Source organism: Chrysochloris asiatica, unplaced genomic scaffold, assembly GCF_000296735.1.
Source record: "Chrysochloris asiatica unplaced genomic scaffold, ChrAsi1.0 scaffold00116, whole genome shotgun sequence".
In the NCBI taxonomy this organism is placed as follows: domain Eukaryota; kingdom Metazoa; phylum Chordata; class Mammalia; order Afrosoricida; family Chrysochloridae; genus Chrysochloris; species Chrysochloris asiatica.
Window position 1 is genome coordinate 1,016,729 of NW_006408634.1, and position 22,728 is coordinate 1,039,456.

At 48.8% G+C, this 22,728-nt stretch overlaps 1 protein-coding gene across 1 annotated transcript; it reads left to right on the top strand.

The window, feature by feature from the left end:
* Nucleotides 1-399: 399 nt before the first annotated feature.
* Nucleotides 400-5,399, top strand: ZNF787 (zinc finger protein 787). The gene is made up of 2 exons (XM_006868279.1): nucleotides 400-481; nucleotides 4,333-5,399. The coding sequence occupies exons 1-2, from the start codon at nucleotides 403-405 to the stop codon at nucleotides 5,397-5,399; spliced, it is 1,146 nt and encodes a 381-aa protein (XP_006868341.1). The 5' UTR covers nucleotides 400-402.
* Nucleotides 5,400-22,728: the final 17,329 nt, after the last annotated feature.

Here is a 22,728-nt window from a genome sequence, read left to right on the forward strand (position 1 = left end):
ATGTAGCCCATGTGTAGAGGGCAGAGTTGTGGCGTAGTCTGTCCTGACTGCCATCTTCATGCAAACACCCCCAGACCTTTCCTCTGCAGCTCCACTTAGTTGATTGACACCGCCAACCCTCCTATTAGTAGCTCTGGGACAGTCAGTCATCTGTGCCCCTAGAGAACCGTCTTGTGTATAGTACTCGCCAAGGCCTTGGGCTGGTGTCTGGCTCCCCAGGCAGTGGAGATGCTAAGGAGACTGAGGCTTGGCTGTGGGCCCCACAGGGGTGATGTGGTACCGGCTGAGGCTGCACTGTAAACCTCCCTGTACTTGTTGGAGGGATTTACCTGCCCTCAAACACCGGGAGGTTGGCCAGCAATCAATCCTGTCCCTCCACTCTTTCCTGACAGGGACCCCAACATGGAGCTGCGGGAGGAGGCCTGGTCTCCGGGGCCACTGGACTCCGAGGACCAGCAGATGGCCAGCCACGAGAACCCAGGTGAGTAGCTTCTCTGGGACCCCTCATTCCAGAGACCTTGGCCGAGTGCCCTCCAGGTGTCCTTCCTACTGGCCAGGCCATCACCCTTTGGACACACTTGGGGTGGGGGGGCTCTTATCTGCCCATGTCTGGTTCTCTGTTCCAGGGGCATCCACCTCAGTGCTCGTGGGAAAGAGGGCAGGGAGCTGGATGTCTGCCATGTTGTGAAATGGTTTGAAGTGTTGGCAGCATTTAAAACCAAACAGAATTGGGGTCATATGGTGTGACCCCAGCCTTCCCCCCCATTCCTCAGTCTGTCTCACTGAAGTCTGTGCACCTCTGTCCAGGGTTCCCACGGGGTGTCCTCAGGGTGGGCATAAAGCTGGCTGCCTCCTAGCTGGATGTTCCTCCCACCAGCATGGGGTCTCCAGAGACGTCTAGAAAGGACGCATGTTGTAAGCCACCCAGTTCTAGTCATCTTGTGACTTTACTGTCGTAGTGTGGAGCAGCCCCAGAGCAGACCATCTCCCTGCAGGACTTGATCCACAAAAGCAGGTGGCAGGCCATAGCTTGTCAGCCCCTCCCTGTGAGAATCCATAGTCACCCAAGAAGAGTGCAATCCTGGGGTCCCAGACAGAAACGGCACAGATCTCTAATAGTCTGCCAACTACCCTACCACTTAGGAGCTGAGTCGACAAGTGTTACCACCAGGTTCCAATTCATGTGTGCATTGGTTTGTGCCAAATAAAACATGTTTAACTTGTCTCTGATCACCTGACGACTGCAGACAAGCTCTCTTGTTAGTCTCTTTGGGGGCCTTCAAAACACGTCCGGTCAGAACAGCAGGTTCCGAGGGCATCTGTTGGGCCGGCTCATTTCAGGCAGAAGGTTATGGTAACTTTTCTGTGGAATGCCCAGGGGTCATCTCGGTAGAGTTTCTTTAAGGACAGGATGATCACAGCGGTTTTTTAAGGAGAAGGTTTAAGGAAAATGGAAAACGGAATTGATCAGGAAAAGGCCTGCAAAGCAGTCCCAAGGAATTTGCCCGTTGGGACAGTGTACCTGCTCCTTCTTTGAGGGCAGTTAAGGACTGTCCTGCGAGAATGTCTCTGGGAAACCTTATCTTATTGACCCTACCACCCTGATCTTCTTGCCCCTTCACACTTCTTTTGGTTCCTAAAACTCAAAGAACATCGAAAAGAAATACAATTTGACTCCCTTGAGGATGCCCAGCTGCCCCTTTTTGTGCTCTGGAGACTGAAGAGTGCGAGTGTTTTGTGGGGGAGGGGTTAGAGAGGTGGGCACGCCACTCCAGAAGTATGTGGGCCCAGATGGAGGAGCTGCCGAGAAACAAGAGCTTCACAGTTCTTTTTGCTTAATCGTGCCTGCTTTGATTTTGTAACAGTCCTTTTTTAGTTTCCCTCGCGTTTCTAAGATGCCATAGAAGGATGTGGACGTAACGTCCCTGAGGGCCAGGACCACGGCTGTCTTCATTCTAAAAAACGAAGCCACTTGCTGCGGAGTTGCCTCCGACTCCTCGTAGAGTAGACTGCTTCACAGGGCTCGCAGTGACTGCTCTTCCAGGTGCAGACTGCCAGGGCTTTCTTCTGAGGTGCCTCCAGGCAGTCTTTTCATTAGCAGTCAAGCACAGACTGCCTACACCACTCAGGGGCTGAGTCTTGATTCTCCAGAGGAAGAAATGGAGTCCCTGAGGACATGCAGCCGTGGGGTGCACATGTCCCCTGGCCACCAGGCCCTCTTCTTGAGCATACACACAAAGCCTGGTCACAAGCCTGTGTCCAGACCATTCACTCAAGACTCCTGCAAGTTAACAGCCAGAAGCTCGAAACAATGGCAAAACTCACTGTAGGGTTTCTGAGGCTGTAAATCTTTATGGGAGCAGATAGCCTCATAGAGCAGCTGGTGGGTTTGAACCGCCTACCTTACAGTTAGCAGTCGTGATCTTACCCTAATAGCACCATCTATAATCTCATCTGGTACCCCAGCCAGCTGAAATTGGGTCCCCTTGTCTCCAAAGTGTGTGTTGTCCTTTGAGCCAAGTGCATTTTTCATTTTATGAGTCATCTACTAATTCATTCTTTTTATAAGACATTTCAAAAGTACAGGCAGGCCTCGGGCTCGGCACCCTACCTAACCCGACACCACTTGCTCCCCTCTTCCTAGCCCTGGAAGTGTTGGGCATCTCTCCCCCATGGGCAGTGCCCTGCCTCATCACGGTAGGAACCGGTGGCCAAGCTGCTTACCGCCAACACCACAGGCTCTGTAGGTCCGCAGTAGAGATGGGGGCAGGAGTGTGTGTCAAAAGCTGGCTGTGGCTGTGGTGTGGGGAAGGGACAGGGGTATGTTTTTCCTTCCCTGGAAGGTGAGTGGGTGGGGTCCCATGCCAGCAGCTTAGCTTAGTATCTTGGAGAGCCTGGGTAAGGGGGGCCTGAAGAGAACCAGCGTTAGCAACCCCACTGTCCCCCTATATCTGACCACTCAACGGTCATCCCTTGGGAGAGGCGCTTTGGTGATGGGCGTGCGTGCGTGTGTGAATGCGTGCATCTGTGCCTGCCGTGTGCCGGGTTCCCAGGCATCGGCTTCTTAGGCTATAATAAATTAAAGCTGTAACACCTTCCTTCCCTGCCTACTCTTCACACCTTTTCTGTGAAGGTGTTTACACTCACACACCATCAGGAAGGTTCACAGAGCTTCCCTTGTCACCAGAAGCATTCTGCTCAATGCCAACTTCCAGCATTGTCCCTGTATGGTAAACCAGACACACTTAGAAACCGCAAAGAGCTCCGTTTACAGAGTGCCCCTGGTGCCCCTCCGCACTTCCAAGCCTTGTTCTAGAGGCTGCAGTCCTTGAACTCGCTCGAGTGGGTCTCTCTGCCTAACTAGACACCACGGCAGGTAGATCCCGAGCCGGCGGATGCCCCACACACACACCCCAACTTGGACCCAGCTGTATCAGCGCGCTAAAAAACCAATTTTAAATGAACTTGTTTTGTTGTGGTACTGTGAGGGTCAGTATATTTAGTGCATTGCCTGGAAGACTGAACACAAAAACTTTCATTGTAATCACAACACAGCCCACCCATATCCGTCCAGTGGGGAGTGCGCCTGATGGTCGGCCGGACGGGTGGACCCACTGAGGGAAAGCAGATGCCCCGCCTGGTGGGCATACTGTCTGCAGGCAGTTCCCCATCCCCCCACCTCTGCCTCTAAGTGTTAACGCTGCTGCCACCATCTCTCTCCATCTCTGTCCATCGCTGCTGATCTACCTGGATTGATTTCCTGCTGCCTCAGGCGATTCAAGGAACACTAGTTAAATACTCTGCCTTAGAGCCCTCCTACTCCTAAATAAAAAACCAACCAGCTCAAGCCGAGTGCCCCATCACAAGTGGGTTTTGACAGTGTTCCCGCTGGGTGAGGTACAGTGCTAACGCTTGCAGCACTGCTGGACAGGGCCCTAGAATGGTGGTGGTTCTTCAGTCACCTGGAGTCTCCACCCCCAGGGTTGCTCGGTTTAGAGAACCAGCGTGGGGCTGAGAACACGTAGCACGTCGCCAGTGCTACAGGTCTGGGGCTCTGAGAAGCCTGGGTGGCGTGGTGGCTAAGCGCTGAGCTGCTAACCCAGAAGTCTGCAGTTCGAACCCACCGGCCTCCGAGTCTAGGATGTGCCCGTCTGCCCGCCGAGTGGGTGCTGTGACTGTCCTGGCATGTAGTGCAGCCCACCGATGCCTACAGCGAGCGGACAAGAAGCCCGGTCTCAGCTGGGCCCTAGATACACCCCCGTGCACCCAAGGTCCTATTTCTGGAGCCACGTGCCTCTGACTTGCCTCTCCCCTTACCCCTTTACTTTGCAGTGGACATCCTCATCATGGATGACGACGACGTCCCCAGCTGGCCCCCGACCAAGCTGTCCCCACCCCCGGCGGCACCCCCAGCCGGCCCTCCAACACGATCTCGCCCGCCTGCGCCCTACATCTGCAATGAATGTGGCAAGAGTTTCAGCCACTGGTCCAAGCTAACGCGGCACCAGCGCACGCACACTGGCGAGCGTCCCAACGCCTGCACTGACTGCGGCAAGACCTTCTCGCAAAGCTCCCACCTGGTGCAGCACCGGCGGATCCACACAGGCGAGAAGCCGTATGCCTGTTCCGAGTGTGGCAAGCGCTTCAGCTGGAGCTCCAACCTGATGCAGCATCAGCGCATTCACACGGGCGAGAAGCCCTACGCCTGCCCCGACTGCGGCCGCAGCTTCACGCAGAGCAAGAGCCTAGCCAAGCACCGGCGCTCACACAGTGGCCTCAAGCCCTTCGTGTGCCCGCGCTGTGGCCGCGGCTTCAGCCAACCCAAGAGCTTGGCGCGTCACCTGCGCCTGCACCCAGAGCTGGCCGGGCCCGGCGTGGCAGCCAAAGTATTGGCTGCCAGCGTGCGTCGTGCCAAGGCGCCCGAAGAGGCAGCCGCGGCGGAAGGCGAGCTGGCCATTCCGGTGGGCGACGGCGAGGGCATCATCGTGGTGGGCACTGCAGGGGAGGGCGCAACGGCGGCCGTGGCCATGGAAGCCGGGCCCCGGGCACCCGGGCCTCGCTCGCGGCGCGCCCCAGTCCCAAAGCCCTACGTGTGTCTGGAGTGCGGCCAGGGCTTCGGGACCGGTGTGGCTCTTTTGGCGCACCAGCGCGCACAGCACGCAGACGGGCCAGGGGCGGCAAGCGGCGAGGAACCAGCGCACATCTGCGTGGAATGCGGCGAGGGCTTTGTACAGGGCGCGGCGCTGCGGAGACACAAACGAGTCCATGCCGTGGGTGCGCCCGCCGTCTGCAGCAACTGCGGACAGAGCTTCTATCGTGAGGGCGGCGAGGACGAAGGCGACCAGGACGAGGAAGAAGAGGGGGCCAAGTGCGGCGAGTGCCGAGGGGAGGCCCGGTAGGAGCGGCGGCCCGGGGGCGTGGGCAGGCCCCTCGGGCTCCCCAGGCTGGGCAGGGATCCAGAGACTCAGGGGAGACGGACAGAGGGCGGTGCGGTGCCCACGCCTGCACTTCTGCACTGGCTCTGTGAGGAGGGGGACTCGGGTACACTCGCTTCTCTTCGGATTGTGCCCATCCTCTCCAAGCCCTGCCCTTCCGCCTGGCCTGCCCTCTCTCCAGGTGCTTGTGAGAGACCTACAGGCCACAGCAGGACAGCATGGTCTCTCGTCTCCCCGTGCCGCCCGGGGTGCTACGAGGGACAGTGCGAACCCGGACCTTCCTCTGTGGAGATGTCCCTGGGGAAGGGAGGCCCCTGGTCCCATCTAGACTTTCTTTTAAACATCCCCATCCCCACCCCTCTATATGTTTTTCTCCCTTGTGGGTACCCTTGATTTTTCTAGCCTGAGTCGCTGCCTCCCCTCTCCTGGGTTGGGTTAATCAAGGAGCAAAGAAGCAGAATCAGCCCCCTCTGCAAACATACCCCATAAACACTGGGGTACCGTCTCTTTCCTGGCCTGGGTGTGGTGGGAGAAGGGGGGCTTCGGGCAATAAATGGCACTATCGAATTGTCCCTGCTCTGGTAATTCTTGAGTCTGGGTGGGGTAAAAGGCAAAGGGAGTTGCTGAAGTGGTCCCGCCCCAGGCCTTGGAGAAAGGTAGTTCCCGCTTCACATTTGGCTGTATAGACTTGACCGCCCGTAGCAGGATCTGGGTCTCAGAGACATGTATCGGGGGCCCTACTAATCTCATTCCAACAGGGCCAAGCCCCAGTGTGCGTTGCTCGCAGACCTGGGAGCCTCTTGCTGGTACGGAACTGGGGGGGTCTGATTTGATGGCAGTGGTTTAGACTCAAGTTTTTTGAGTTCATGCCTTCAGCACCACGGACAGAGCCCCACTGGGCTCAGAGAATCCAAGCACACTGCCTCAGCCTCTGGGCATCATCCCCATTCAACAGCTAAGGAAACAAAACAGGCTTCAGTGTGGATTCTGACTCACGGAGCCTGTGTAGACCCAGTGCTTCTATTCCCCTCGCCTCCCCTGTAGCATGATAGTCTGAATCTGCTGTCCACAAGCACACTGGTTATTCTTCATGGAATGTTTGAGAAGCGGAGGTGGCCACCAGTCAACAAAGCAAAATAAAGTGACTATTTGGATGGATAAAGTCAGCTGATGGACTACTGAAATTTGGGTCAGGAGTTGGTCTGTTTGGTAAGAAATGCAATTTTTATTTTTAAGTAACAGATAATGTGTGGCACTGTAAGATAAGCACCAGACTGCTAACCTGCAAGGTCGGCAGTTCAAACCCACCATTTGTTCCTTGGAAGCCCTATCCAGGGTCTCTGTGAGTTGGAACTGACTCAACAGCACTTAACAAAAACAGTAGATACGTGGACAAAAAGATTACTTAGCAAGTCTTTATCCCAACTCCCAGATTCACAACCCTCTCTAGATCATCTGCTCCCATAGAGAAGATGAAAGTTTTTAAATTGTATTAAACAGGAGCATATCACAATTCTATTTTGCCACTTGTGTGTATATGTTTTTAAATAAAAAGAAAACTTACTATCGAGTCTATTCAAATTCCTAGTGGTCCTGTAGGATGGAAGAGAACTTCCCCCATGGGGTTTCCAAGACTGCAAATTCAAGTTTTTCTAGTGGAGCCACCTGTGGCTACCAACTGCCGACCTTTTGGTTGACAACTGAGCATGTAACCATGGTGCCACAAGGGCTCTTGTGTGCATGTGGATACATGTGAACTTTGAAAAACACACGTTATTCTGTATGGACCTAGCCTTGTAGTGTGGGGGAGACCGCAATAAGCATACACTTATGTATCTATATGAGGGTAAATAAGAAATAGTGCTACAAAATTGTAGAAACCTTAATAAACAAAATTGTCAAAATTGGAAGCTATTGGTTCTGACACATCTTCCATATAAGTGTCTACATTTCTAAAGGCATCTAAGACTTCCGAAACCCACCAGCCACTCCTTGGGAACCCTATACAGGGTCACTATGAGTCGGAACCAACTCGATGCCACTTAACAACACTCCCTCGAAGAATTCTGCACTCTTCAGTTTTCACCACATCAAAATAACAGTTTTGTCATCTTTGTTCTTTGAGATTGTGGAACAAAAAAGTGTGAAGAGCAAGATCAGGGCTGTAGGGTAGACAGGGTAAGATCTCCTCAAGAAATTCTCAATGGACAGCCCTTGCTACCCTTGAATGAGCAAGTGCATTGTTGTTGGGGTGGGGGGGATCCTGTTGTTTTCTTTACTAGTATAATTTTCAATTTTCTTAGAACTTCTTCCTAATAATAATAATAACTTCCCCTCCCCCCCCCGTGATCATCATGTGTCCTTCAAGAAAATCCTTCAAGATGACTGCTTTGTTGTTGTTAAGTGCTGTCAAGTTGATTCCGACCCTTAGCGACCCTGTATAGGGTTTCTGAGGAGCAGCTAGTGGACTTGAACAGCCGACTTTGCAGTTCAAACAACTTTGCAGTCTGGTGCATTAGCCCACAGCACCACACCAGGACTCCAGATGACTGCTTTGTTGTTGTTGTTAAGTGCCATCGAGTCGGTTCCGACCCATAGTGACCCTATAACAGGGTTTCCGAGGGTGTAAATCTTTACGGGAGTAGAAAGCCTCATCTTTCTCCCGCAGAGCGGCTGGTAGTTTCGAACCGCTGACCTTGAGGTTCACAGCCCGATTCGTAACCACTACGCTACCAGAGCTCGCTGCTTTAGACTCCGCAAAAACAGATGCCACAATTTTCTGAGCTGACCTCTGTGCTTTGAATTTCAGTGGCCAGCAGACCCCCTCAGAAGCCAGCACTATTTTGTAGCCTTTTTTATGAAGGTACCCTAACGAGATTAGTGTACCCTAAAACAGGTGTATCACTGAGAGAGCTTGTCTGCAGCCATCCAGGGGTTGCAGAGACCTGGCTAAACACATTTGGTTTGGAACCAACCCATGAAGTATGAACTGGAACCTTAGTAGCAATCCTTCTAGATAAGTCTTGAGCGGTTTTACTCTTCGGAGACCCCTAGACGAAGAAGGGAGAGACTGATGTGGTTCAGTCACTGATGTGGATGAAGGCTGTCAGAATACCTATGCTTTGTGTCAGCTAATCCCTGACCACAAGTTCAAGTCACAACAAAGCACACTCAGGACTGTCTTGAGTTTTCTCTGTCTTATCAACAGCAATACGCACTCCGTACAATGTTCGGTACTTAATTTGCTGATGTGTTCAGTCCCAGATGTTCACTCACAGATGTTGAATTTTATGATTTACTGCTCAGAAGACTGCCATGGGACAGTCTAGAGCCCGATCTGCGATGAAGTCGGTGTTGACGTCGGGAGTCACAGCAGAGAGAAAATGACAATGTTCAACTCTAATGACTCAGACAACTGAACTTTGCACAGGCCCGACCGTCCTCAGGGCTCTGACTGAACTATAGACCAAGCCTAGGTTGTTGTTAAGTGCTGTCGAGTCGACCCTGTATAGCGACCCTATGTAGGGTATCTGAGGAGTGGCTGGTGGATTTGAACCTCTAACCTTTCGGTTCACACCGACATTGCAGTCGAGTGCATATCCTAGAGCGCCACATTGGGGCTCTAATCAGGCCTTTGGTAAGACCCTACTCAGTGTTCTGCGCCATCAGTTGTTAGTCGGAGAGCTTGCCGCCGCCCTGTTTAGCCCACTGTGCCCCTGGGGGCCCTTCTTCTTCCCCATATAGCCCACGTCCATTCTATGGATGCAGATGGTACAACCTTGCCTGCTGGACACAAACAGGACTTAAAACATTTAGTGAAGGAGGCCCAAGACCACAGCCTACAGTCTGGGCTGCATCTCAATGTCAAGAAAACACAAATCCTCAAAACTGGACCAGCCAACAACCAGTATCCTGACAGAGAATTCATGCAGTCACGGACCTAACCTTGTACTGTGGGGGTGACCGCAGTGAACAAGAAAACTGACAAGTAAACAAGATGATTCCAAAGTGACAAGTAAAGGCGGTCACACAAAGGGGGTTGGAGAAAAGATTGAAGTTGTCAAAGACTTCGTTTTGTTTAGGTCCACAGTCAATACGGAAGCAGCAGTCAGGAAATCAAGACATGTCGCATTAGGCAAATCTGCAAAAAACACCTCTTTATCAAAAAAATTTTTATTCATTTTTTTTTTTTTAAATCTTCCTTTAGTCAAGTTCTGATCGTCCAGCCATTGAAACTAGGTCAAATGGGTACTATTTGCAAGTATGGGCTTTCTTGTGCATCTCCCCTCACTTCATATCAGCTGGACACTTCACTCTCTGCTCTAGCCCTCTGTGGCTATGTCCTTGTCCATGGGTTAAGGAGTCCCCAGGCCTCACCATACTGCTGACCAACCAGGTCTCACCATTCTCGAGGTTGACAGGCATCTATTGAACGTGGTCAGACTCAGCCCACATCTTCATTGCTGCCTTTCCCCCTCTTCCACTCATCAGTAGACCAATGTGATCGCCAGCAAGCTTACATGCCTGCTCCTGTATTCCCTTTGAGTTTCAGTCTTGGAAGGGGGTTTATCCTGAAGGAACTTGATTGCCTGTCTTGATGGCTCTCCTGAGGACAACTTGCTTGTTCTTGTGGTAGTCTGTCAGGCTGCCCTTTTTGTTTTTTATTTTTCCTGCTGGTCTTTCTTTCAAGAAGTATCTTCTGTTCCTTTAGCTGTTCCAGGCTGGTCTGCTTATCTTTTCGAGTGTAAATTTCCCCCCTCAGAAGATTCTGGATAGGGATCAGGATCCCACCTAAGGTCTTACACACTACAAAGGCACCATAAGAAGCCTCTTTCACTGGGCAAGGTCTAGCACCCATTTTAGGTATTCCAATCAGTTATAGGCTGAAGATGGGCTTACAAGCTTTCTATAATCATGTTTCCCGATATTCCTTTCTCTCCCCCTTAGGTGTCTTTTACAATAGTAGGCAAGGGAAACCAAGATTCCTAAGACAGTCAAACATATTAACATTATTTCCCCTCTTTTACCCATTCAGACTATGTCTCAATGCCTATATCACAGAGCCCTGTTGTTCCAAGGAGAAACACCTCTTTAAAGCGTTCAAGAGCAAAGATGTCAGTTTGAGGACTAAGGTGCACCTGACCCAAACCATGGTATTTTCAATAGCCTCGCATGCATGCGAAAGTTGGACAGTGAATAAGGAAGACTGCAGAAGAATTGATGCATTTGAATTGTGGTGTTGGGAAAGAATATTAAAGTACTATGGAGTTCTCACGTGGTGCTGTGAGATAAAGCACTGGACCACAAGGTTGGTTTGAACCACAGGGTCGGCGGTTCAAACTCATCAGCCACTCCTTGGAAACCCTATACAGGGTTGCTATGAGTCAGAACAGACTCAACATCACTTAACAACAATGGGCAGCCAGAAGAACAAACAAATCTGTCTTGAAAGAAGTACAGCCAGAAGCTTCCTCAGAAGATAGGATGGCCAGACTTCATCCTATTATCCTGGAGAAGGACATCATGCTTGGTAAAGTGGAGGGTCAGCAAAAGAGAGAAAGACCCTCAATGGGATGGATTGGCACAGTGGCAGCCGCAATGGTATTGAAGCTGACAATGAAAACGGCACAGGATTGTGCAGTGAAATAGCGCACGAGGAAGGACTCTCACTCAACCACTCCAACAACCATGAAGGAGAGCAACAGCAATTTGGAGGCAGTGAAAGAGGCAACTGGCTAAAAACCAACCAATTTCACAAAGAAGAGCTAACAACGCAATCAGAGAGATGGAGCCCCTGTTCATCATTTGATAGCGGGCCAAGTCCTAGAGAGGTCTCCCAGAAGTTTCCTGACAATTCAAATGAAGACACACAACCTTTTTGAAAACATAACAACCTGAAGGGACAGGAAGGGAGATTACCAGCAGCACTTTAACGTCAGCAAGGCTTGGTTTCGTTGCTTCAAAGGCGCTTTGAAGCACATTGACTTACACAACAGCCCTCTGACTATGTACCTGGAGAAGCAGGAAGTGCTGAGGTTGGAACCACAGAATAATCTAAGGATGAACAGAACCACATGGAGAATACCCACCAGTGTCGATTCTCAGTATGGACAAAACAGGCTTCTTGTGAAACAGAATGCCAGATCAGACCTATATTCACAAAGAGGCAAAGCCGATGGCTGCTTTCAAGGCATTAGAAGCAGAATCGCGCTGCTGCTTGGAGAAAGTGCTGCTGGATTTCAGATACTGGTAATGAAAGGCAGAAATAATGAAAACGTAAGCTAAAGAAAAGGTGTTAGACTTCCGTCAGAACTGACTTGCGAGGCATCGGAACAGAACCCTGTCATAAGTTAAAGCCACCCCACTCGCAGAGCAGGTTATAAATTGGGCTGCTATCCACAAGGTCACTAGCTCAAATTTACCAAACCGCTCCACAGAAGGAAGATGAGACTTCCTGCTCCCGTAAAGGTTTACAGCCTCAGAAACCCTGTACAGGGTCCCTGTGGGTCGGAAGTGACTCCACGGCACACCACTACCACATCACATTATGCACCTTGAGAAAGGTCACCTAGCCGACCAGACTCCTGGGAATCACAGTGTGGCCGACACGTGACTTAGTTCTCTAGTGCTGCTGTAACAGAAATACCACAAGTAGGAGGCTGGAACAAAGTGAAGTGTCTTCTCGCATACTTTGTTGTTGTTGTTACGTGCCGTCAAGTCTGTTCCGACTCACAGCAAACCTGTATAAGGCTTCCAAGGAGCGGCTGGTGAGCTTCTTATTCAGAGCGCCAGGTCCTGGATAAGACCATGGTCTCCTCTTGGCATTTGTATGCCCACCAGCATCCCTTGAGGGATCTCCACGGGTCTTGGCCAGGATCTAGGAGCTTCACTGCGCAGGGACCCCCAGGTCCAAAGAACCCTAGGTCCTCCTCTCTCTGCTCGCTTCTCTCTCCTTGTATCTCTTGTTAGATAAAAGGTGTTGCAGACCACAGCCCAGGGGAACACCCCTTACATGGGAGTGGGGTATCGCATGCCATCCTGAATTCTCTGACTGGCTTATCACATCAGATCACACATCAGAGGGACCATCTCATAACTGCCACAGCACACCACTCTACAAGTGCCAAACCACCAAGAGTCGGGATCCAGCTAAGCTGATGAATACTTTGGGGGGAACACAATTCAACCCACGACAATGTGTATCCTTAACCATCATACGCTCCTAAGCTGCATTCGCCACTGTCAGTAGATGAAGAATGAGTCAGTGATAGTTTTCGTCGATGTGTGGTGGGCACAGTGTAGAAATGCTCACGGCAGCCTGGCAAAGTGGATATTCTTCTTCCCAGACCTTTCTCCGGAGCCCTCTGGAACAAAGTGAGGAGTCCATGGGCGGTGTGGATGGTGAACACGCTCAGGTGCTAACAGAAAGGTTGATGGTTCTAATCTTCCCAGAGGTTCCTCAGAAGAAAGATCTGGCAATCTACTCCTGAAAGATCCCAGGCATTGAAAACTCTATGGAGCACAGTTCTCCTCTGACACGTGTGGGGTCGCCTTGAGTCCGTTGATTTGACAATTTCTGGTTTCCCTTTTGAACCAAGGTTGGTCCCTGCCAGCTCTCTGCTGCCACCATCTGGAGCGTGGAGAGTCGTACCGCTGTTGTGACATCAATGGAAAGACATTCTGCTCCAGGGTAATGAGTAGTGTCTGCTGGGGGGCAGCCAAGTTGATTTTGACGGTGGCGACCCCATATGACAGAGTACAGTTGTCCCATAGGGTTTTTCTTGGTTTTAATCTTTTTTTAATGTTATAATTTAAAAAAACAGTTTTTGCTGAGAATATACACAGCAAAACACACCAACTCGTTTCTACATGTATACTTCAGCGACACGGATAACGTTCTTCAAGTTGTGCATCATCTCATCCCAGCTCCCTTTTGCGGACTCTTCCTCCACCATCTGTAAGCTCACTCCCACCTAAAGTCCTATCTAATCTTTCCCGTTGCTGTTGACAGTTTGATCCCATGTAAAGTTTTGACAGCAGTCTTTACGAAGCATGGTTGGTTGGTGGTTCAAACCCATCCAGAAGCAGCTTGGAAGAAAGGTCTGGCAATCTGCTTCTGAAAAGTCACAGCGAAGAAAACGCCACAGGGTTCCGCTCTGACACAGAGTTGGCATCTAGTGCACACCAGCTGGCTTTATTTTTTTGCCTCACTGTAACTAATGCTGCTCCTGGGATCACACAAAACAAACATTAGCATCAACGTTATTTACCTATCAGTTAGTATACGATTTTGACCTCCTAGAATTTCTGGATGGTAAATGCTTACTAAAAGCCAATCTGTGAAATCACGTAGAACCAGGTCTAACCTATTATAACCCTCAGTCGCCATCTGCTTGCTTCCCCTTTGCGGGGTTTCTCATTGCTAACCTTTCTCATTTTCATTCACCAACTGACTTGGCTCTCAAGTTCTCTCATAACCAGAGAACTTACCAACTCTGAAAAATAGCCCCTTCCTTTGACGTTTGGTAATTTCATCGTTTCTCCTCAGTTGTCCAGTACCTCCAGTCTTCTCAAATTCACTGTGCCTCGTATTCAATTTTAGAAAACAAAAATCGTGGGTTGTTGTTAGTTGCCACTGAGTCAATTCCAACTCACAGAGACCCCAAATGTGTCCGAGTAGAACTGTGCCTCATAGGGTTCCCAAGACCTTGATCTTTTGGAAGAACATCGCCAGACCTGCCTTCCAAGATTGCTCTGGGTGGGTTTAAATGGACGACTCTTTAACCAGTATTTGGGTGATTAACTAGTTCCAACACCTGAGGTCACAGAGAAGCACAGTGTGCTCTCCAGTCCACTGTGGTTCACAGCAGCCTTTTAGAATACCACGGAACGGCCCAGAGGTTTTCTTTCTTTTTAAGTTTTTATTGTGAATTGAGTGATGGTTGACATGGGAGAACATCGGTTTTACACATCGTTTCATTGCAACGATTACAATCGTCTCCATGCATCATCATTCAACAGGATTTGCTTCTATTCCTTCTGGGTTTTTTTGTTTTGTTTTGGAGGGCGGGGAGTGGGATGTACACAAAAACACTCAGGAACATACAATCATTTAAACAACCAAAGGGCATATTCTGCAAGTCTGCCTCCTGGCCGCCAGCTGCTCCCTCTCTCCATGTCCCCATCTCTGCCTCCATCTCTGGTGTCGCTGCTTCTCTGGATAGGGTCCCGCACTCCGCTTTTGCTCTTCTCTCTTGATGGTCCTAGGGTCCTCTGTTTCTGGACTGTAAGATTAACTACTTGCCCTTTTTTTGTTACAAAATTCCTATCTTTCCAGTTGTGACCGTCGCTATTAGTCATAACAATTACTCACTACTGAATCATAAGAATCTCATCCCCATCTCCTTTCATCAGACCCGTCTAGACAAGATGAAAACTATTCAGTAGGGATTCTACCTTCTCCCGCACACTCTGAAACTAAACTCCCTCTTGAAAACTTGTAAGCCAGTCACTCCCCTCCTCCCCCCATTTTTAGGTAGCCAATGTCTAAGTTACCCATCCCCCAGAGGTTTTCTTTATGGAAGAAGATCAACAAGGTCTTTTCTTCCTCAGGTGGACTGGTGGATTTGAACCGCTGACATTTCATTTAGATGGCAAGTGCTTCATGCTTACACCAGCAGGACCCCTATTAGAGAAATGGTTTGGTTGGCTGTGTGCCGGTCAAGTCGGTCCCCACTCACAGTGACCTTGTTGGGGGGGGGGGGATCTGAGGCTGTAAATCTTTATGAGGGCAGAAAGCCTCGTCTTTCTCCCACAGAGCAACTGGTACATTCTAACTACTGACCTGTAGTTAGCAGCCTCGTTCGTAATCCACGATGCTGCTACCAGGCCTCAATTCAGCATGGGTGCGTCCCATCCTCTAGCCTGGAGTTGGGAAACACTGAGGGCCAATCCCTTTGAGAAGTTAAATCCCGGCCAGAACACGGAGACCAGACTTGTCATTTCTGCTTCTCCTTTTCTTTGTTCTCTGTGCATCCAGACCTGTTGTAAACAATGAGGAGAAAACAGAAGAAAGATTTCAGTGAGAAGAACCACTCACCAATCTGGCTCCTGGTCCTCGTGGCTGGTACCCATCCAAGAACAGCTGAAGAGACGAGGGTCCCGGCTGCCCTTTGATTTCTGTAGAGTTCCTTCCTTTACACTGACTGACAAGGTCTGGATGTGGAACCGGCACATTGCTGGACGCTGCCTGCCGCTGGGTATTGGATGCTGTTACTAAAGTAAGGTCTTTAATTAAGGACTTCTATCAACAACCCTCTGGTAGCGTAGTGGTTACGAACCGGGCTGCGATCCTTAAGGTCAACGGTTCGAAACTACCAGCCGCTCCGCGGGAGAAAGATGAGGCTTTCTACTCCCGTAAGGATTTACACCCTCGGAAACCCTGTACAGGGTCGCTATGGGTCGGAACCGACTCGAAGGCACTTAACAACAACAACAATCAACAACCCTCACCTGCGACCCAAAGCAAACAACAACAACACCACAACACTTGCTGCCAAGTTGCATGTCAGAGTAGAACTGAGCCTCGTGGGGTTTTCAGTGTCTGATTTTTCAGAAGTATGTTGCCAGACCTTCCTTCTGAGGTGCTTCTGGGTAGATTCGAACTTGCAGCCGTTTAGCTGGTAGTTGAAGGCTTCACCATTTGTAGCACTCGGGGACTCCTTATCTGTTCCACTGTCACCTTGAAACAAAGTGGAGAGGAACTTTCAGTCCTAGAGTTCCCAAGAAGGTGGCCTTCTACCCGGCCTTGCCTACAATTCTCCATGGCTCCTCTTCCCTTCCTCCAACCCCTCAGTCCAGAGAAATGGAGTGCCTCAGTTAGTTCACACTCACGGTGACCCCATGTGTTTCAGAGTGGACTGAACTCCATACCATTTTCAGTGACTGGATTTTATTTTTCATTTTCAGAAGTAGATCGCCAGGTCTTTTGTTATGAGGTACCTCTGTGTGGACTCACCTCCAGCCTCCCGATTAGCAGCTGAAGGCATTAGGTTTGCACCCCCAGGGACACCTGCTGCTTATGGATGGCTACTTTGGAGACTCTTCTTTCTTGGTGTTTTTGGAAGCTTCGAAAAACTTCACATTGGGCCTGCTTTACAGGGGAGATTTTAACTTCTGATTTTATGCCCCCAAAACTTCTCCATCGTGACCGCTGACATTTTAAGGACTCCTGAGTAAGGTCATGTTTTCTGTATGAAACAGCCGTAATGCATACACAGGCAGCAAGCTTCTGGAATACTCGATGGAGCCTTGGTCTTTAGACGAGGCGATCTCCATCTTACCAAGAAACCGCTCGGGGTTCTTCATTCACGACAACCTGTATTCTTTTAATTAGCATGCATTGTTTTGATTTTGTTTCTTTGTTAAGTGTTCCGATTCACAGCGACCCAGTAGAAGATTTCCTCGGAGCGACTGGTGGGTTGGAACTACCGATCTCGTGGTTAGCAGTCGGGCGCTTAATCTGCAGCGCCACACCAGGACGCAGAAAAGACAGAAAGGAGCGAAACTTTCAGCGGTACTGACAACGGTTGGCCACTAGATGTCAGTAGAGTTAAGCCTAAGTCGGGTGCGCTGTGAAGCTCAGTACTATACTATGTTGATAGTGTCTTAAGTTGATTCCACCGCGTAACGCCCCTATTGGGCAAAGGAGAACTCTACCTCTAGGATCGTGCTTCAGTGTAAAGAAAACGGAAATGCAGCTGGGCCAGTAAATGACATCATGATGAAGTGAGAAAAATGGGAGGTTGTCAAAGAGTTCGTTTTACTTCCATCACCAATCCGCAGTCAAGAAATCAAATGACTTAGTGCATTGAGCAAACCTGTTGCAAAACACCTCTTTAAAGTGTTCAAGAGCAAAGATACCAGTTTGCGGGCTAAGGTGCTTCTGACCCAAGCCATGGTATCTGCATTCACCTCATATGCGTGTGAAAGTCGGATGGGAGAAGAGATGCATTTGAATTAGGGTGTTGGAGAAGGATACTGACACTATCGTATGCACCATGGACTGCCAGAACGACAAACAAACCTGTCTTGGAAGAAGTACAGACAGAAGGCTCCTTAGCAGTGAGGATGGTGAAGGCTTCATCCCTCATACTTCAGACGTGTCGTCAGGAGGGACAAGTCCCTGGAGAAGGACTTCATGCTTGATCAAGTGGAGGGTCATCAAAAAAGAGGGAGAGCCCCGGTGAGATGGATTGGCATAGTGGCTGGAACTCACACCTGAAAACAATTGTGGAGATGGTACATGACCGGGCAGTGTTTCATTCTGTTGTGCGTAGGTATCGGAACTGATTTGACCGCGTCTTACAACAACCACAACCACTAATCTTTACTGGAGCAGAAAGCCTTGTCTTTCTCCCACGAGATCCCCACTTGAAGGACTGAAATGTGAATGTAAACAGAAAAAGAACTTCACAATATATCTTAACCTTAAAAGATCGTCAACCACTGCAGTGCAGAAGCCCACACTTTCAGAAGGACTCACCTCCAGACCGCTTCTGAGAGCCAAAGTGTCTGCTAGAGCAAAAGGAACTGTAAGCTCAGTACTATTGTAGCACCGGGTCCCCAAACTCTTTGATCCCATCAGTAATGAGATGCCTTTGAATCTTGCCAACTGTGCCACAGAAATGTCCTCATGTGAAGATCTACACTCTGTAAAAGTCAGCTGAAGCCCTTTATTCAAAGTCCAGGCTGGATGAATGTCTAAATTCACAGAGTAAAGGTGGCCGTTCCACCAGACAATAGCGAGGCAGGCGTTTGGATGAGCTGAAACAGGAACTGAATCATACTGGACTGGAAGCTAATCAGGGGAGTTGAAGGTGGGATGTCTGAGAGCCAGGACTTAGTGGGGACTGATGGGTAACATACACGTTGGATTACATGATTGGTTACGGGTATTTACAGGTGTATGTTGTCATCAGTTAATAAGGTCAGGATGGTCACAGGACAATGGCAAAGTTTTTTTTTGCAACCTGCTACTAAAATTGGTGTGGCACTGTGGGTTAATGTGCCAGACTGCAAAGCCATTTGAACTGCAAGATCAGTGGTTTAAGCTCACCAGCTGCTCCTCGGAAACCCTATACAGGGTCACTATGCGTTGGAACCGGCTTGACGGCACTTCACAACAACTAAAATTGCTTTCCCAGGCATGTGTATTCCCAGGGTGAGGGTGCGAGTCTGTTGTAAAGAAAATGTATCAATTACATTACACGTCATGTATCAGTTACATTACACGTCATGTATCAATTACATTACACGTCATGTATCAGTTACATTACACGTCATGGATCAGTTACATTATGCTTAAGACCCTTCAGGCATCCTGCATCTGTTTGACCATAGGAAAAAAAATTGTTTCCTTTAAGTCGTTTGGTTAGATTGGCTCAGGGGTTGGAGAAACCTCAGCCAGAAAAGGCAACTTTAAAATTCAACATGGGTTGTAGACTTGGGTCAAGACTTTAAGGTGGAAAGCTCCACTTTCAGGCGTTGTGTTTGCATACACCAGATGCCTCCGGGTCAACACATGAAGTCTTCATGACTGTCATACCCAGCCAGTGACCATGCTGAGGAACTCCAGGGGGCGCTCCAACGCCCTGTCTGCCCAGATGACTGTTTTGAGAAACCGGGACACACTTGTGGCTTCCTCCACTGCATCACTGTGCTTGAGAAGGAACCCTATGGGGAGATTGTATCTGAAGAGCGAGATCAGACCTAAGTGACGGCTGAGGGAGCTGGTCATCAAGATTAAGGAGCTGGAATGCCAGCTGAGATTGATTCAGCCGAGGCACCCACAGATGAGCACGTTCCAAGGTAAGAAATGTGTATGGACACTCCTCTTGTCTAAGGTCACAGTGATAGCCACTGCCTTTCAGCCAGTCATGATTTCCTACCTTTAGTTCCTGCTTCAACTGTATAAGAAAGCTTGCTTCTTTATTATCTGATGAGCAGCCATCTTCATTGCTAATTTGAGCTGTTTTCCCCCATCCAGATTACCTCTGGACTTGCAAGAAATTTCTTGATTTTACTTTTTTGCAGCATGTGTTTTCATTCTACAACACTGTTGTTAGTTATTTAGTGTTGTCATAACCAACACCACAAGGGGAGGGCTTTAACAAACAGACATTTATTCCCTCACAGTTTAGGAGACCAGAGATCCAAATTCAGAGGGCGAAAGGCCCTTGTCTCCTCTCAGCATTCGTAGGCCGGGCATTCCTGGAAGCTCCCCATGTGTCTTGGCATCAGTCTTCCCCTGGATCTAAGAGCTTCACAGTGCAGGGGCCCCAGGTCCAAAGGACACAATCTACTCCCAGCTCTTCATTCTTGGTCGTAGTTTGTTGTTGTGAAGTGCCGTCGAGTCGGTTCTGATCCATAGCGACCCTGTATAGGGTTTCCGAGGAGCTTGAACCACCGACCTTGCAGTTCAAACAGCTTTATAGTCTGGCGCATTAACCCACAGAGCCACACCCGGACTTCCCGGTGGTAGTTGTTGTTGTCATGTGCCGTGGAGTCGGTTCCAACCCACAGCAACAGGGTACAGGGTTTCCGAGGCTGTAAATCTTTATGGGAGCAGAAAGCCTCATCTTTCTCCTGCGGAACAGCTGGTAGTTTCAAACTGCTGACCTTGTGGTTAGCAGCCCAACTCGTAACCATTACGATCCCAGAGCTCTGGTGGTAGAAGATCTCCTTCAACTCTGGTTGCTTGTTTAATGTGTTTTACATCTGATAAGAGATTGACTCAAAATACAACTTAATCAGATCACATCATGGGGGTGAGTACATCATATTATGTCCCAGAATCCACCACTCCTCTGTCACTTTGTTGTGCTTTGGTGACTTGTGTGTTGCTGGAAATTATGTCACTGGTATTTCAAATACAAGCAGGGTCACCCATAGTATACAGGTTTCAGAAGAACTTCCTGTCTAAGTCAGACTAGGAAGAAGGAGAGATGGACCATTTCGGAATGTTTAGCTACTGAAAATCTTATGAACGGTAGCAAACATTGTCAGTCATCGTGCTGGAAGATGAAACCTTATTAATAGCACCAGAAGATTGTCAGATACAGGGCCAGAAGATGAGCCCCTCAGGTTGGAAGGCACTCAAAATGTGACTAGGGAAGAGCTGCCTCCTCAAAGTCGAGTTGACCGTGATGACGCAAATGAAGTAAAGCTTTCGGAACCTACATTTGCTGATGGGGCACAACTCAAAATGAGGAGAAACATCTACAAACATCCATTAATAACTGGAGCATGGAGTGTATGAAGTGTGAATCTAGGAAAATTGAAAATTATCAAAACTGAAGTGGAACACAGAAACACTGATATCCTAGGCATTGGTGAGCTGAAATGGATTGGTCTTGGCCATTTTGAATCTGATAATCATGTGGTCTACTATGATGGGAACACAGATTCATAAGGAACAACTTCCTTAAGCCATCCATCACCATAAAAATAAATAAATAAATAAATTTCAAGCTATATATTGAAGTATGCTCTCTGTGATGGGATAAAATACACCTACAAGGAAGATCAGTGAATACAACTGTTATTCAAATCTACACACCAACCACTAACGCCAGTGAGGATGAAATTGAAGAATTCTACCAACTTCTTCAGTCTGAAATTGATCAGACATGCAATCAAGAGGTATTGCTCATTACTGGTGATTGGAAATACAAAGGTTGGAAACCAAGAGGAAGGCTCAGTAGTTGGAAAATACGGCTTCAGTGATAGAAAGGATGCTGGAGATCACATGATAGAATTTTGCAAAACCCATGACTTCTTCATTGCAAATACTTTTTTTAAAACAACATAAAACGTGACTATACACATGGACCTCACTAGATGGAATACACAGGAATCACATTGATTACATCTGTGGGAGACATGATGGAAAAGCTCCGTATCACCAGGAAATTTCCTGTTCAGCTCTTTGACGTCCTCATTTTTTCCATTTGCTTTAGCATCTCTACCCTGGAGAGCAAGCGTCAGAGTTTTTTTCTGACATCCATTTTCTTTCCTGTTTCTTTCAATGACCTTTTACTTTCTTTCTGTAAAATATTCCTGATGTCATCCCACAGCTCTTTTCTAACTAGCGTCTAATGCATCAAATCTGTTCTTGAGAAGGTCTCTAAATTCAGGTGGAATGCGTTCAACATGATATTGTGGCTCTTATGACTTGTTTTAATTTTCTTCCGTTTCAGCTGCACTTGCATACGAGCACCTAATGGTCCCCAGTCAGCCCTGGGCTTTGTTTCGGCTCATGACCCCGAGCTTTTCCTTCATGTCTTCCCACCGTTGTAGTCAGTTTGATTCCTGTGTATTCAACCTCATGAGGGCCACGTATATAGTCACCTTTATGTTGTTTTTAAAAAAAGGTATTTGCAATGAAGAAGTCATAGGTCTTGCAAAATTCTGTCATTTTGAGAACATGAAACTGTTTTGCTTAGCTAAGCGGGAGACCCTTAACGACATGGATTGGCACAGGGGCAGCAGCAGGAGTGGACTCAAGCTGGGCAGCGTTTCATTCTGCTACGCATAAGGTCGCTATGGGTCGGAACCAACTGGACAGCACCTAACAAGAGTAAATATAGTTCCGCACTGCCTGCAGGCATCTTACTCCCCACCCCTGCCTGTCCTTGTGTCTTAGATGTATCTGTTAACTATTTTAGGTGGGAATGCTACTGGTTTCCTACCTCCTCATGCAACCTGGCGCCTGTTTGTGTAACTTAGGATAAGGAACGGGCACTGACTGGGAGAATTAATCATGTGCTCCCTTTTGACGTATTTATTACGGCACCACGACCACCTTGTGATTTGGTGTGAAAGTTGGAATGATAGACTTGCAGCCCACCTGCATGTTGCACTAATTAGCACTGTTGTAAAAATTTGTGTAAATAGTGCTTGTAACCAAGAGTTGAACACCAGTTAGATCAGCCTGTTTGCTGTGAAGTGTCCTGGGAACTGACTCGGAACTGGAATTGAAGGCTTTGTTCTTTCTTTGTCTGGAGTGGTTAATACTGGACTCAACTCAAGGGCACAAGACCCGAAGTAACTTTAGGGGAACACTCCTGCACCCATTTCAAGGAGTCCTCGTGGATTCCTTGAAATATATAGTTGCCCTAGAGCACACCTATAAATTGGAATCGATGCGATGGCAGCGAGTTTGGTGTTTGCTTCGGGGCACTATCAGTACTAGTTGTTGTTAAGTGCCGTGGAGTCGGTTCTGACTCATAGC

Excerpts from the sequence above, each read along its gene's own strand:
- ZNF787 (XM_006868279.1), top strand. The coding sequence starts at position 403 with ATGGAGCTGCGGGAGGAGGCCTGGTCTCCGGGGCCACTGGACTCCGAG. Across the intron at positions 482-4,332 it reads GGCCAGCCACGAGAACCCAG|TGGACATCCTCATCATGGAT; the intron begins GTGAGTAGCTTC and ends TTTACTTTGCAG.